Source organism: Leuciscus leuciscus (genome assembly GCF_965113295.1).
Source record: "Leuciscus leuciscus genome assembly, chromosome: 2".
Lineage (NCBI taxonomy): Eukaryota > Metazoa > Chordata > Actinopteri > Cypriniformes > Leuciscidae > Leuciscus > Leuciscus leuciscus.
This window is the reverse complement of record NC_138726.1, coordinates 35,151,624-35,168,535: the sequence shown is the minus strand read 5'-3', so window position 1 is coordinate 35,168,535 and position 16,912 is coordinate 35,151,624. Positions and strand designations below refer to the sequence as shown.

At 41.2% G+C, this 16,912-nt stretch overlaps 1 protein-coding gene across 1 annotated transcript in view; it reads left to right on the top strand.

The window, feature by feature from the left end:
* cep89 (centrosomal protein 89) overlaps positions 1 to 16,083 on the top strand; it is a 160,209-nt gene extending 144,126 nt beyond the window's left edge. The window contains exon 20 of the mRNA XM_082149133.1: positions 12,325 to 16,083. Coding sequence (XP_082005259.1) covers positions 12,325 to 12,640 — 316 coding nt within the window. The 3' untranslated portion in view covers positions 12,641 to 16,083. The remainder of the gene's footprint in view (positions 1 to 12,324) is intronic.
* The last annotated feature ends 829 nt before the right edge of the window (positions 16,084 to 16,912 follow it).

Below are 16,912 nucleotides of genomic sequence, written 5' to 3'. Positions count from 1 at the left end.
TTCACTATGTTTTTTACTATGCGTATCTTCAAGCGTTTACCATGTTTACTATGGTAATGGTTAGCGCGCATAGTCTTTTGCATCACAAACACAAGGCATTCAAACATGAACGCGAGTTAAATTATTTTAAAAGTCTTTAATGCTGACAGAATCATCCGGCGCTGCCGTCTCCCGACTCAGGTAAACTCTGCCTCTGTTCGTAACCACTCCTCTTGGCCCAAGGTATTCGACGGGCCAGAAATCCTGGCCGTTGGCCCAGAGTAAGCCCCGATCAAGCCCCGGAAGTGACAGTGGAAACGCGACTGGCCCTGGCACGCACTAGCACGGCCCGGCCCTGGCCCGACAGTGGAAACGTGGCTATTGATGGCCCAAGACACGAAACGAGCGGTTTGTGTGAGAAAACGAACAGTATTTATATCGTTTTTACCTCTTGAACACAGCTGCGTCCAAATGATCTGAGAGCGCGGGCGGGTATAGATATATACACTAGATGTCACATTGGCTACGGTTTCGCAGTAGAAGCTCCAGGCTTGTGGAAAGAAGCTGTTCCTGAGTGTATTTGTCGTGGTCCTGATTGATCTGAAGTGCCTGCCAGAGGGCAGCAGGTCAAACAGAGGGTAGGCAGGATGGGAGCAGTCTTTGATGATTGCCTTAGCTCTGATGAGGCAGCGGGATGAATGGCTGTCCTCCAGGGAGGGGAGGGTGCAGCCGATGATCCTCTGTGCAGTGTTGACCACGTCAGGATGCTCTCAACCGTGGAGCGGTAGAAGGTCACTAACAGCTCCTTCCTGACGTTGTTCTTCCTGAGCACTCACAGGAAGTGCAGGCGTTGCTGTGCTTTTTTGATGACAGCTTGTGGTGTTTGCTGTCCAAGGAGAGGTCGGCAGAGATCATGGTGCCCAGGAAGGTGAAGGTGTGAACCCTATCCACGCAGTCTCCGTTGATGTAGAGGGGGCTCAGATCTGCCCTGTGCTTTCTGAAGTCCAGAATGATCTCCTTGGTCTTTGCTGTGTTCAAAGCCAGGCTGTTAGCCATGCACCACTTGGACAGTTCCAAAACCTCTTCTCTATATGCTGACTCATCTCCCTCGGAGATCAGCCCCACCACCATTGTGTCGTCGGCAAACTTCAGTATGGTGTTGCTGGTGTGGATGGGTCTGCAGTCAGTAGTGTAGAGGATGTAGAGCAGTGGGCTCAGCACACCCTTGTGGGTAGCCCGTGCTTAATGTTCGAATGGAGGAGTGGTTAGGTCCAAGTTTTACTGACAGGGGTCTGTTAGTGAGAAAGTCTTTAATCCAGGAGCAGGTGAGTGGGCGGAGTCCCAGATCAGACAGATTGCTGACCAGGATGTCGGGAATGATTGTGTTGAAGGCTGAGCTATAGTCAATGAAGAGCATCCTGACATAGCTTTCTCTGTGCTTTCACAAGTTGCTCAGCGTGTTGTGTAGGGTGATGGCAATGGCATCCTCAGTTGATCTATTTGCTCTGTAACCGAATTGGTGGGGGTCGAAAGAGGTAGGAAGGCAGTCTTTGATGTGACCCAAGACTAGCCGTTCCAGGCACTTCGTGATAATGGATGTTAGTGCCACCGGGCGCTAGTCTGGACGTATTCGATTTTTTGGGTACAGGAATGATGGTGGCCGACTTCAGGCAGGCTGGGATAGTAGCCTGTGTCAGGGAGAGGTTGAAGATGTTAGTGAAGACATGTTAAAGCTGGTCAGCACAGGCCCTAAGTACTTTCCCAAGAACACCATCGGGTCCTGCTGCTTTCCTGGGATTCACCCTGCTAAGCATCACTTTCACATCCTGTACCTGCACAGTCAGTGGTTGGAATCTGGGAGCTGATTGGGGCTGAGGTGGTGTGACTGCAGACTGTTGGGGTGGGGTCTCAAAGCGTGTGAAGAAGGTATTCAGCTCTTACGCCAGTGCGTTGCTTGAGTCCACAGCTGCACTGGTCTGTCCCCTGAAGTTGGTGATCTGCTGGATACCCTGCCATACCTTCCGAGGATTGTTATTGGAGAGGTGACTTTCTATTTTTCTCCTGTAGTCGGCCTTGGCTTTCCTGATACCTCTCTTCAGGTCAGCTCAGCGCTGTATAGTACAGCTTTGTTTTCTGACCTGAAGACAGTATTGCAATTTTTGAGTAATGACTTGACTTGGCTGGTCATCCAGGGCTTCTGATTTGGGACTACTCGGATGCATTTATCCACCGTAAAATTCCCTGTACAGTACTTGATGTACAATAGTACAGCCTCTGTGTATACCGCCAGGTCCTGATGTTCAAAAACACTCCACTCAGTGTGTGTGAAACAGTCTTTTAACTGAGGAAGAGCATCCTCTGGCCAGGTGGTGATCGTCTTTGTCAGTGGGGTTGTGGTGCTTCTTATGAGAGGTTTGTATGCGGAGGTGAGGAACAAAGAGAGGTGGTCTGAGTGGCCTAAATGTGGAAGCTGTGTGGCTTTGTATGCATGTTTAATGTTTGTGTAAACATGGTCTAAAGTGTTTTTCCCTCTGGTCGGACACTTTACATGCTGATAAAATTTGGGTAGGATAGACTTTAAATTTGCCTGATTAAAATCACCCGCGATAATGTATACGCCGTCGGAGTGAGACTTCTGTAGTTTATTTATACTGTTTGACAAAAGCGAGAGAGCTGTGCTAACGTTAGCATCAAGTGGTATGTACACAGCCGTGATTAACACTACTGTTATCTCTCTGGGCAAAAAAAATGGACGGCATTTAACAGAAAAAGACTCGAGGTCTGGTGAACAGTGTTCATGTATGACTTATCTCTAGACCATTTGTCATGCACATGAATACACAGACCACCACCCCTGTTCTTACCGGAGACTTTGTTTCGGTCATGGCGGAACATAGTGCGCCTGGCTAGCTGCACGGTTCCGTCAGGAATCCGCAGGTGAAGCCAAGTCTCTGATATTATTGAAACGCAGCAGCCACGGACGTAGCAATTTCCTTCGGTGAGTAGATTCAACTCGTCCATTTTGTTGGCCAGGGATCTTGCGTTGGTGAGGAACATACTCGGAAGAGGAGGCTTGTGGGGATCTTTCCTCAGTCTCACTAGGAGGCCGGACCGGCATCCCCGCTTTTGCTTCCTCTCCTTCCGCCGTCTTCGCTGCCTGCCGGCACCGACAAAAAAACCACGGTGCACCCACTAGCCTCGCTATCTCCATTGGGCGAGAACGGCGAGACTCGACTGTAATTTTCAGCTGTGAGTTGAGTCCAATGTCCAGTAACTCCTGTCGACTGTAGCAGTGTGCAAAAGAGCACAAAAAACACAGAAATAACACTAGGATCAAAGAGCTGCAAGCCGCTGCGTCCGAGCGCGCCGCCATCATCACGATCACAGGAGGAACAGATTCAAGACAATGTCGTCTACCACACCTAAAAGGAAGCTTGTGGCATCAAACCAGAAAGTGATCCAGTACAAGGCCACAAGTGGGTTTATCTTTCAGATCATCGAATCACAAGAACTTCACAAATAAGCATCTCTGACCTAATGACCTATCCCTTGACTCTGATGTCATACTCCATCTCAACAATCAATGGCTTTTTCGCAAAAAACAACAAAGCAAAAGGAATGAATCACATGATCAAAGATGCTGAGAATGCTTCCTTCTCCAAGCCAATGTGCTCTCATTCAAGATGGAAACTCCTCATTCTACATGCGTGATGTACCACTGACAATGAAGACTATATCAGAGTGCACCTTCAAAAGTCTACCTGCTGCAGCTGAAACAGTATTCAGCACAGACACTTACATTGACCGTCTTTATTCACCAAAATCAGCTGAGAGAGATCACAGAGGTTGTGGTGAACGTTTTATAATTAATGGGCTGAATGTTCATGGACCCACTGATTGGAATGGTTTTCTCACAAATGATGAAAACAAGAAGGCACTCATTCATTTACTTCTGGATCACTGGAGCTCTCATGAGCTCTACCCAGAAATCCCAAGCCCTCTCGACCATGGATTTCACATTAACACAGAGACAGGCAAGCTAGAACCACTATGGTTTGAGGGCGACGTCATCCTCAAAGCCCTTGCTGATGTCTTGACAGAAAATGAAACAGATGAAGATGACTTGACTGATGAAATCCATACGAATATAGGTGAAGATGAGGAAGAGGAGGAAAATGATGATTGAGAGTTTATATTCTACACTAATACAATACACTAAGATGACCAGTCGTCGAAGTACAGCATGGATAAGCAGCAAAAAGATCTAAGAACCAAAGAAATGTTTTCTATTTTATGTTTGAGCTGTATTTTAGTTTTGCCATTTGGCTGTAAAGAATGTTTACCTGTACAGAAGGTTACTAACGTTTACTCTATTGAAGGTTGGCTTTTTGATAACAGACTGTACACTAGAGTCGTCTTTATTCCTTGTGAAAAAAAAAAAAAAAAAAAAATTCTTGGGGGTGCATATCAGTGAAGACCTCTCTTGGAATACTAACACTGTATCACTGGTGAAGAAGTCCCAGCAGCGCCTCTACTTTCTCCGCAAGCTTAAACGAGCGAGAGCCCCCTCGCCCATCATGTGCACATTCTACCGAGGTACCATTGAGAGTATCATAACCAGTTGTATTGCTGTGTGGGGCGGAAGCTGCACCAACTACAACAGGAACTCACTGCAGCGCATAATAAACACAGCTGAAAGGATCATTGGTGCCTCCTTTCCCTCCCTGCAGGACATGTACAATCTCTGCCTTACCTGCAAAGCAAGCATGATTGTGGGCGATATCAGCCATCCAGCGCACAGGTTTTTCAGCCTCCTGCCGTCTGGGAAAAGATATCGGAGCCTCCGTGCTCGTTCCACCAGACTCATGAACAGTTTTATTCACCAGGCTGTTAGGCGGCTGAACTCTCTCCCCTCTCTTCCACCCCCGCCCCGGCTGAACTCTCTCTCCTCTCTTTTACACCCGCCCCCATAATCTCTATTTATCTATACTCTATATTATATTATAGGTCATTCTACATATTGCATCTCATATATAATTTTAAAACCTGGGTTGTTGCTAAATTCTTGTATATAGAAATATTTTACTAGCTTTCTAGAATACAGTAAGTCTTTCTCTCTGCTGTATTGGTTTTAAGTATGTTGTTTTTCTTAAAAAAAAAATTGTGTGTATTGCATTTTATTTTATTTATTTTATTTCTATTTTTTACCGTGGGTTAAATAGTGAGAAACGCAATTTCGATTTCTTTGTATGTCTGGTATATGTGAAGAAATTGACAATAAAGTTGACCTTGACCTTGACCTTGACCTTGTGTTGTGAGGACTTTGTGGACTTTAATAAATCTCACATTTGGTTAATTGATTTTGTGTGAATGTACCCTATGTTGCACCCTGACCTCAGTCCACCTGGGGGCATAACATTACTCACTTTTCATGCTATTCACTTCATATACTATAGCAGTACATAAGTCAAGTCTCAACTCTTGTTTAAGACATTGTTATTATGCAAAAAATATGCTTAATCCCATATGGAATTGTAATGCTTGAAAGTTCTGTTTTCTCCCTATTTGAGGTACAGTGGAGATCTTTGGTTATACCAGCTGTCCTCTAGATAGAAAGGTCATCTTGGACTTAAATTGAAGCTTATAAACTTGGGAAGTTTTTCATGTACATTTGAGGCAGTGATATGTATAATAAAATTCTTGAAAATGAGCCCTTTTGATGACAATTTGTCAGGCAGACAGACATTTTTTTGTTTTTTGGGGTATGTTGAGGGTGATATTTGACAGCAAAAAGGCAGCAATCCCCAGAAACATTTTCTGCTAGTTTCCCCTATGTGTCAGGATACACCATGCAAAATTGTAGGGTTATATGACCATTTATCATATAGTGGCTTAGTGGTTCATGTAGGTTGTCTACAAACCGGAAGGTTGGTGGTTCAATCCCCGGTTCCACCTGACCAAGTGTCGAGGTGTCCATGAGCAAGACACCTAACCCCAGCTGCTCCCGACGAGCAGGATGGCGCCTTGCAGGGCTGACACCGCCGTCGGTGTATGAATGAGTGAGTGAATGGGTGACTGTGAGGCTATATGTAAAGCGCTTTGGTGGCCATAGGTCTGTGAAAGCGCTATATAAATGCAGTCCATTTACCATTTATGTAGCTGCAGTACCTTAATATTCACAATTACATCATTCCACCAAAAGCTTTTCCCAAAAAGGGTGTTTTTTGGCCCCTGAGACCAAACAGGGCCCGAGTTGGGGGTGGTTGTTATCAACTTGTGATGGCCCAAGGTATAAGATAATAGGAAATAATAGTGAAAAAAGGTAGCAAAAAACATCCTGAGGAGTGGACCTGGCTCCCGACCTAAAACCTTAAGATATATAGTAAGCTTGTTGTGTATATTGCCTAATGTAAGCTTGTTCAGAAAGGATGACAAAAACGTAAAAAATAAATAAAAAAACGTAAAAAAATAACGCCTTTCTCGTTAAAAGACATTTAAATAAATATTTTATGAGCCAGAATATTCATATACAATATTTTTTTTAAATGCCCATCCCTACTCTGCATTCTACTCCTTGAGGTAGGAGGAGCGTGAGTGGCCATGCTTTCCTTATTGCAATGCCTCCCGTCTTCGGACTGTAGCAGGCCAGAACCCCTAGAGGCTTAAGGCCGTGTGTCCACCAAAGCGTTTTTTCACGCGGCTGGCGTATTTTTTCAGTTGTTTTCAATGGGAGCGCCACGTTTTTAAAACGCCACGAGCGTAATGAGGCGCTGAACGCTTTTTTCACGCTGAAGTGCTGAGCGCTCAGCGTTTTTTACAGGTCGCCGAGAGTTGAAGAATGTTCAACTTTGGGTAAAACGCAGCGCTCATCAGTGTCACTTTTTACCCAACCATCCAATCACAGTGGAGGAGGGGCGGGACAAATACCACACCGACCAACCGCCACATTCTGATTTTACAACGTCAACAGATGACAACAACAAGCATAATAATGGAACAAAATAATTTAAAACAAGAGCCAGAGAAAATACGTTACATTGTATCGACATTTTAATATAGAATCAACACAGAAACAAAATATGTGTGAAATGAGATACTAGTGACACTTTCACGGATATTCCGTATCATAACAAGCAAAGCGTCTCAACCAAGCGGCAACATTCTAATCTGAAAAATGAAGCCTACCCGGAAGTGCGAAAAACTGCAATACATCCAAAATCCGCTAGGGGCAGGTCCCAAAAGGGAGAAAATGTCCATAGACCACCATGTTAAAATGTCCGTTTTCACAGCATAAATTCATGTTTTTACAGGTTGGTCCCATGGACTTTTATTGTATTTTTCGATAGGTTCCGAGTGCCTGACAACTGTGAGGGGGGTGAATTTTTTCTAACTCGTTAGTTTAGATCGTATTTAGATATAAAATGTATGACAAATAAGGGCGTGATTAACTTTGATTGACAGCTTGATTAACAGCTGATAACGAGCATAGGCTGCGCCAAGGAGAATGACAACATAAGAAACACCATTTTTTAATATACAGTTGAAATATAATACTACTGTTTTTGTATCATGAAATGTAGTTTTAAGAGTTTTTCAGGCGAGAATGTAGTTGTTTAAAGCTCAAATCTGTGGTTTATTTATAAAGATTTATGAAAATTTTATCCAGGTTGTGAGATCCAGACGATCACCGGGCGCTCGGCGCTCATGTACCCCACCTGGAACAGCCTTTCCTCGGCTAGTCGTTCTGACGTTTGCCGCTGACTCTGGCGTCTCTGTAGTGGTTAAACATGAGATATAATTCGTCTTATGTATATCTAACGGGCGATTTTTGGTCTCGTGAATCTATAATTTGTTCCCTGGCCAATCGTTTTGGCTGAGGGCTAAGTGAAGTTTCATAACTTTATAAGCTATTTAACTTTACCGTTGTATGGTTAGACTAGAGCGCTGACTTTGTATGTTTGACTGAATTGTTTGCTTTATTTGTATAGCTTCTTGTACCTTTTACTTATACTTTTATAATGGCTAATATTGATAAAACTGAAATTTAACAAAAAGAGACTGGGTTGAGTTTTGTCATTTTAAATTGTAATACAACGAAGATGATCTGTAATGTTGTTTACTGCAACATCTGTTGTTTAGTACAAATGCACATATTGCCTGGACCATATTAAAATGTTTAAGATTTCTTTAAATGAAAACAAAAAGAGTTAGTGTGGTGTTTTATAACATATTTCGTTTTATTGTTGCCTAAAATATACATACAGAGATAACCGGAGTAGCAGAGCGAGCTGAGTGACGCGCGCTGTTCCATTTGCAGAATAACCGGACTCTCGTCCTTTACCCATATATGGATTGGCCAGAAGGTGGGCGGGGTTAGGATTTCCCAAGATTTTCCAAGATGGCGCCGCCCATACCCCCCATAAACGGCCTCAAAACCGTTCTTCAGAAAGTCTATGGGTGATGTCACAGATGCTTTGTCCATATTTTTTACAGTCTATGGTCTCAACTGAAAAAAATGCTGTTTTCAGCTGGCTAAAAACGCTTTGGTGGACACACGGCCTAAGGCGGGGATCTAGCTCGGAGCGGAATGTATTTCTTGAATGCTACCGACTGCGCCCTCACCTGTCTAAACTTTCCAACCACTGTCTAGACAGACATGCTAAAGTTCAGGGCAAGACTGATCGAGATCTTTTAGCAGATGGTGCAGGGCCCACCTGGCCTGACCTGCTACTGCTCGTTTGCTCGTTTGGATGTTGATAAGGATAAATCTGTGCTGAATATGGAAATGAAAGGCTCAAGGGGGTAGGGCGAACATGGCCTAACAAGAAGCGCTCATCCAGCCTACCACGAGTGACTTACCTGTTTTTCACACCCCCAAGCCAGATCCAGTCTGGTTGTGGCATAGGCCATGATGTCCAGTAAACACACTTTCCTCGACCTCTAAAACCACATCCACATCCACCTCCTCATGGTGCGGATGACCTGCTGGATCAGATGACTCGAGAAACAGCACATCCTGATCAAGGCGCAAGAAAGAGCATCCCTTTCTCGAACTCCTTTGCAAGCTCGACCTGCGATCCCCACAACTGAAGCCTCCGCTGTACCTCAGCAACAGCGGGGCCTGAGCCGCAAGGCACAGACGCTTGTCCCACATCCTTCGAAAATTGAAACAAAAGTGAACAGAGTTTTCTCAATGTAAATTTCTCTCAATGGGTGCATTCAAAATTGGAGCACTGAACACAGGGTGGCCGTGGGTCCTTAAAAAGTCTTAAAATGTCTTAAAATTAAGTTTTCCTAATAAAAGGCCTTAAAAAGTATTAAAATGTCTTAAATTCAGATTCGGTAGGTCTTAAATATTTCTGGTCACGTTACCGCTAAAATTTCTCCAGTCTGACGGACCTAATGTCCGTCAAATAACCAGTGAAGCATCGAATCGCGAGAATGATTCAGATTTTATTACATAAACAGCTATTGATAATGATAATGTAGGCTTTTTCTGGTAACGCTGTTTCGTTATATCAAATGTAGGCGTGTGGCAAGCGCGCTCATAATGTAAGAGACGCCGGCGTGACCACAACATTGCCCAACATCAAATGGCAAACGTAATGCAAGCGGAACGAAACTGCTCGTTATTGTGTGGTTGAAGGACCGTTTATCAGTTTGGACCAGTGCAGCCGAGCCGATCGTGATCATGCGACACTGTTACTACACAGCGCTAATAAGAGATCCAGTAAAGAAAGCATTTGAATTCGCCACAGAAGTAATAACATCGCTGCGAGATCTGGTGAGAAACATTCACATTTCTCTGTTATTAATCCTTTCGCACGTGCGATCACACCGGTGTGATCAGTCTAGGCTGGTCCCTGGAGCGTACGATCACACCGGTATGATTAGAACGGTCAGTGCATGACGTGATCAACTGTGCTTTCGCGCGTTGGCTGGCGCTGAGCCAGAGACAGGCGCGCTCAGAGCTGTCATAAATCACAACTTTTCAGTGTTTTCAACCACATAATGTTTATTTTAGGTTTCAGACATATAAGTACTAAAAAAACAATACATTAGAGTTCGTAAAATACACACTGATGTCAAAGGAAGAGGCAATAATAATCCTTTCCATTATAATTAGTTTTATTCATATCAGATACACATTGTGTAAGTAACTTTAAAGTTTACTCTATTCTTCTCCCAGTTCACCTGCCACTTACTTGTATTTCGGGAGAAGTGGATGAATTAACGTGTTGTAAATCCAACAGATCCGATTCTCTGAACTGCGTCTGCGGCACAAACTAAGATGGCGGCGCCCATCGCGAATACAGCTGAACTAACGCGATCGTTATTTATGTGTTTAAACAACAAAACACTTCCACTTGCATATATTTGACAACCGGAATATCAGATATTTCATGCCATATCTAACAAATTTGTGAATATTTTGAATAAAAAAGGAAAAATTACATAAAAGCAGATCATCATTCATTCAGCTCTGTTGTTGCTGCGGTGTGTCACATGACAAGCAATGACGCGTCACCACGGAAACCATAAAGTGACACATTCTAAATAACGGTCGCCTTGAAAAACTCACGCTGGGGGGTCAGCCTGAATATTTTAAACTTACGTGTGAAAGGGTTAACGGATCAAATAGCGCTGACGTGGAAACCTGGAAGAATTGTGCCATGAATGAACTATCCAGTGTCCACAGATCTGCAACATTCACTATGGATTTACTGTAGTAACACTAACTGCAACCATGGAAGTTTGGCAGGAATAGTGGGCTATAATGCCTTCATGTAACATAATGTCGGTTTTATTTTGACATTATGAATACAATTGCTGCCCTCAAATGTTAATCTGAACTAAAATAGACCTTTGTTTATAACTACTACAATATGACATTTCATTTCAAGGAGCTGTTTTGTTTTATATGCTCCTAAGAAGAGTCAAGTATAGCTCTAGAATTGCTCAAAGTAAAAAAATATATACTTTATGATGTTAGTTTTAATATAAAAAAGAATAAAAAAATTAAATCAAGGAAATTTCTCTGGCATTTATTTCTTTATGCTGTATCAAAAACGTACCGAACCGTACCGTGACACAAGTGTATCGTATCGAACCAAACCGTGAATTTTTGTGAACCGTTACACCCCTACACTGTAAAAAAAAAATACATCCCCAAGTGAAAAATTTCTAGTGACTGATAACATCAAAATTTTTCAATTAGTCTGACGTATTATTTCTCATTGAGCCAATGTTAACAGACTATTGCAACAAGAATTGCACTTGGGCCAATTAAAAAATTTAGATGTGACCAGTCACTAGAAAATTTTGACTTGGAGAGGTTAGAAATTTTTTATAGTGTAATATATACGCATGTAATATAATGTGTATTTCCATCACAGGTTTGGTCTTAAATTTCATTCAAAGTGGCATTAAAAAGGTCTTAAAAAGTCTTAAATTTAACTTGTTTATATCTGTAGACACCCTGGAACAGACACAGAGGCACACACTTCCTAAAAAGCTTGCTAGGATTCTCCATTTTAGATCCTGCCTTCACCACACAAATATTCACACATAAACATCATGATTCATTCTGTTTCTGAGGTACGTGGTGTCTGAAGCAGTGTGAGAGGAGATGAGTTTGAACAAGTCTGCTCGACACTGCTTAAGTCTGTCAGAGATGCTGTGTATTGAGGCAGGCAGAGGAGAAGATGGCAGCTTAAAAACACATCTTAATAACAGACCAGAATCCCGCAAAGTAAAGGGCACTTACAGAGATGACTCGCCACTTTCCACACAGTGGGAGACAAAGAGAGATATAAAGATTGTCATAAACCACACAGTGTGTGTGTGTATGCATGCGTGTATGCATGTGGAAGCGAGGATGTACGTCAACAGATGGTTGGGTTAATTGATCTATCATTACGACAGCTTACACACCTCTGCCGCTCGGTCATTTCCTTCGTTCTCTCGCTCTGTTCATGTTTGTGCTTCAGCACATTTCCAGTTAATACCTGTTATTATTGCACAGCTGAGCCCTCAGAATCCTGGTGAGCGAATCCACTGCTATTGACTGGAGGGTACAAAAAGACTGAAAGGTCGCAGAAATTTGTGTGTTCATGTGTATTTTGAATGCTTGTGTGTGTTTGCTTGAGTGTGAAGCAAGACATTCTCCCTTTTTTAGAGCACTTGATGGAACAAGAGAGCACGTATTTGAATCAGGAAAGCCTATCCATACTGCAAATTAAACAAGCCTCTCTCTCTCTCTCGCTCTCTCTCTCTCTCTCTCTCTCTCTCTCTCTCTCTCTCTCTCTCTCTCTCTCTCTCTCTCTCTCTGTGTGTGTTTCTCAGAGAAGTGGAAGGTGATTTGGAGGTGGTTTGGGAGGCAGCGACCAGAGAGAGTCAGCGCTTGAGAGAGGTGGTGTTGAGGAGCAGTACACTAAGTCCAGCCACCATGGCTCCAGCCCTACGCAGCACTTCCGGCAAGTCTCCTGCCAGGATCCCCCGTATAGAGGATAATTTGTCCTGCTCACTGCCCCCTCCCTTCACCTCCAGACAGATTCGTCTGCCACATCCTTTACAGTGCAGCCCCATGTATGACTCCGATTCTGACCAGCACCAGAATCCGTCATCTGATGAGAGTGACAAGAGCGGACAGGATTCCTAATAATTCCAGATTCTCTTTAATAATTGTTTTAAGTTAATGAATTCATTTTCATGGTTTACCTGAATGCTGAATGTGTTTTCATTTAAAATACATAAGGCCCTTAAATACACAACCATTCTTTCTGTTAACTTTGATAAATGTGCTTTGATGTTTTTTCCCAGCATATATGTATCACAGTGTTCTCGATTGTTAATAATTATTATCCTGTAGATGGAGCGTTTATTGAGCTACTGAGCTAAATTCAGAAAGCATTTGTGACAGAGCAGTTCCAGCAGTGGATGCACAGAAAATTCTGTTACACAAGCCATTTGATGAAGGATTGAGCAACAGAAATCTCATTCTCTCTCTAGGAAAAAGGCTTTGCACAAAAGTTTGCACTGTCTAAGGTTGTCCCTCGTAATTTTCTATAATAAGGACAAAGTTCGGTATATAATAATATAATTAGCATCTCTGTTTGTTGATGTTTTTTTCTCGTGACCCGCAGTGAGCTCAAGTCTCTGCTGTTCCAAATTACTAAAACAGTACATTTTTCTTGAGGGAGACAGTAACTCCATTTGATTATGCATATACTGCCTCATCAGTAAACATGTCAAGGTTATCTTAAAGTCACCATGAAATCAAAATTGACAATTCTTATTTTTAGGGAATATTGCAGTTTATTGTTATTATAATAAATTATTTATCTGTGCACATAACTTTTTAAAATTCATGTGCCCCTACCATTGACGGAATTTTCCTGCTTTCCGTGTTTTAACTTATACTGTAGGGCTTCTATTACGCAACTTCTGAAAGAGTACAGGATTTCTGGATCAAAACACATTAAAAAAAGAAGCAGAAACAAGTGATAAAAGCTTTGCTTAGGGCAGTGGTATTTAAATGGTCAGGTTCCGGACCCTGGATTGGTTCCATCTGAACCATAGGATCCGAACCAATTGATAATTGCGCCATTTGACCGTTTCTAGAGATTAAAGTGAGCAGCACGTCAAAACAACAGACCACAAGCGCTCAGGGTTGTTTATGGTAATGATCTTTCGGCACTACATTCTCTAATATTTGTATCTAGAGCCAAACATGCTTCATTCAAGTCATTTCCAAACCATGCACGTTCTCTCTCCAGCTAAAGACTTAAAGCACCACATTAAGAGCTGCAGATGGCACGGTTATTTTAACAAGAAGAATGCAGTAAATACAATTATTTTTTCCTGTCATAAACTCCGACCGTTTAGATAAACCAGGTTTGTGACAAGTTACGCGTGAACTTTTAGACATTTTGTTTTTTCCAAATACATTTAGCATTTAAAGAATTTCATAATAAATTATAAATTGGAAAATTATTTAGAGATGGCAAGGTAAGGCAAAAAAAACTTTGAAATTACTTGTTAACTTTGTTAAATTTGTGCTCATGATGAGATCTTTCATTATTAGATTGTATTTTTTTGTAGTTTATTACTTTGAGCAAAATATAAAAATGTTCCATATGTTTCTTCTTACGTGTCTGATGGCCCTCTATGTACCATACGCATAGTTGTTTAAATGTAAAATAAATAAATAATAGCCTGATAAAACATCTGATCTTACCTTTTAAGATTCATATCCAGTTGGGAGATATATAAATGTTTTTGTCAATATTGGTAAAAATTCTTAGACATCACTGCTTTGGCTTGTGTGATTTTTGGTCCATATGTGAACACTCCAAATGATCTTTTTCACTTGGGTGTGTTTTTATTGGATCTGCACATTACTGTAGTTCTTAAAGTGAAAGCAGCCTAAAATAAGAATTAGTAGAGTATATGTTTTATTCATACAGTGAAGAATATGCAGTTTTATTTTTTCATTCGATTATTCAGTTTCATAATTGAAAGCTGCTTTTAGGCATACCTACTTTACCTGGAAAATTTAGAGCAGTTTATTTTATTTGCATCTTTCTTTTATTGTATTTGTCCTGTATTGTTTGTTTGTTTGCTTTTTGACCTTAATGCCTTCTGCAATAAAAAAAAAAAAACATGATTCAAGGAAAACAATTCAAAGTAAATGTTATTTACAAATGTGTATGTGTGATATAGTGCAAGAATCTGGATGTAGTGTTGCAACAAAATGTATGTTTTTGTGTAAACGATAAATTAAGAGTTATGCTCAGTTAACAGCATTTGTAGCAATGTCGTTTTACAAAATAATAGTAATCCATCCATACAAACAAATATCTAGGTAAGTGAGACACATGTAGGCCTACGTGAATTAGATCAAATATTGAAGGCCATGTGGTCGGCCATCAAACACTGAAATGGACTAGATAGAAAAAGATCTGTTGCCATGATTTTTGGAATGACTTATCGCAAGAGGTAAAAATTACATTTAGTCATTTAGAAAATATCACAAAACCTTTGCGCAAATCTGTAATGGAAACACATCTACTGTAACCTTAACCAATTAAATGAGTGGTTTGGGGAAAATATTGCGCTTCCTCGTTAACTTTGAAACAGGAAGAAGCATTGAGAAGTCTTAAATGTATAGCGGAGGATTTTCCCGAATTTTAGAAAAGAACCGCCCTCTCCTCTCCACTTTTTGAAAAAATGCACATGTGCAACGGTCTACCTGCTCCCGAAAGGGAACGCCTATTAAACGCTAGCATCGCTAATCATAGCTTACATTAACTTTTACTAGCAGTGATTTTAAATGGATTTCTCCTAATAGCATGCCAAACTTTACCTGTCGAGTAGAAACTTCGTGACTGAGGCATCAGTGGGAAGCCCAACCTGTGCTTTTAGCGCACGCCAGCGTGTGAAATATTCTCCCAAAAACACTGGTCTTGTTTCTTTCTTCAGAGGCCTTTCTCTTCTTGTCATACAATTCGTACACACTTTTTCTCTTGCGACCCTCAGACATTTTGAAAAAACCCGGTGAGAACGGCGAGCTTCAATGAATGGCTGAAACCATAGCTCACCACACACACCTGAGCATGCGCAGAAAGGACGAGCACGTACGACGGCCTTACGTAAACATATCACCAGAATGATTGACAATTAGGAGGACCAGTAGTCTTGATGATCCACCCGGAAAAAGAAAATCCTCCACTATACCTTTAACCCTCTTAAAAAAAAATAAAAATCGGTACTTTTCAAAAATGAATTGTTACTTTCCTCAAAAATGAATCGCTACTTTCCTCAAAATGAATCGCTTCTTTCCTCAAAATGAATCGCTACTTTTCTAATAAAGAATTGCTGCTTTCCTAAAATTGAATCGCTACTTTTCTCAAAATGAATCGCTACTTTTCAAAAAAAGAATCGCTACTTTTCTCAAAATGAATCGCTACTTTTCTCAAAATGAATCGATACTTTTCAAAAAAGAATCGCGACTTTTCAAAAATGAATCTGCTACTTTTCAAAAATGAATCGCTACTTTTCAAAAATGAATCGCTACTTTTCTAAAAAAGAATCGCTACTTTTCTAAAAAATCACTACTTGCTACTTTTCTCAAAAAGAATCGCTACTTTTCTCAAAAAGAATCGCTACTTTTCTCAAAAAGATTCACTACTTTTCAAAAAGATTCGATACTTTTCAAAAACGAATCGATACTTTTATCAAAAAAAATTTATACTTTTTAAAAAAGAAGCGCTATTTTTCAAAAAAGTTAAAATAAATATATTTCAAATAAAATTTGGTATATTTATTTTTCACTAGGCTGTGTATATTGGATCCATGCATTACTGTAGTTCTTAAAGTGAAAGCAGCCTAATATAAGGATCGGTAGAGTATACGTTTTATTCATACAGTGAAGAATATGCCGTTTTATTTTATCATTTGATTATTAAATGTTATACTTGAATGCTGCTTTTAGGTAGCCTGGCAAGCCAGACCCACATCAAGATGTTGGCTCTGGGAACTCACCATTGGCAGGGCTCAATCCGAGGGGCGGGATAATCGGTTGTCTTTCAAATTCCCTTTGCACGCAATAGGATAGCGTTACAACCAACCAGAGCGTTTTCCCACCAGTGGAGCTAGTTGATAGATTAAACTTTTGCCGTATCTGGTCGGAAGATATATCAGACCTACAAACACATCTTCCTTTTTTAAGAATGACTTAAGTGCTGTTCTTTGTTCTTTTCTCAAAGAAAAGCTTATCTCCAAGGACTCCAGAGTCGCGGCCAAAGCCGATTCGAAAGACCGCTGTTCGCCAGCAGCAGCAGCCATTCTTTGTTTTGGGAGGGAACCGTTGCAACTCTGTCGTCATCAAGTCAAGTTTATTTGTATAGCGCTTTTCACAATACAGATTGTA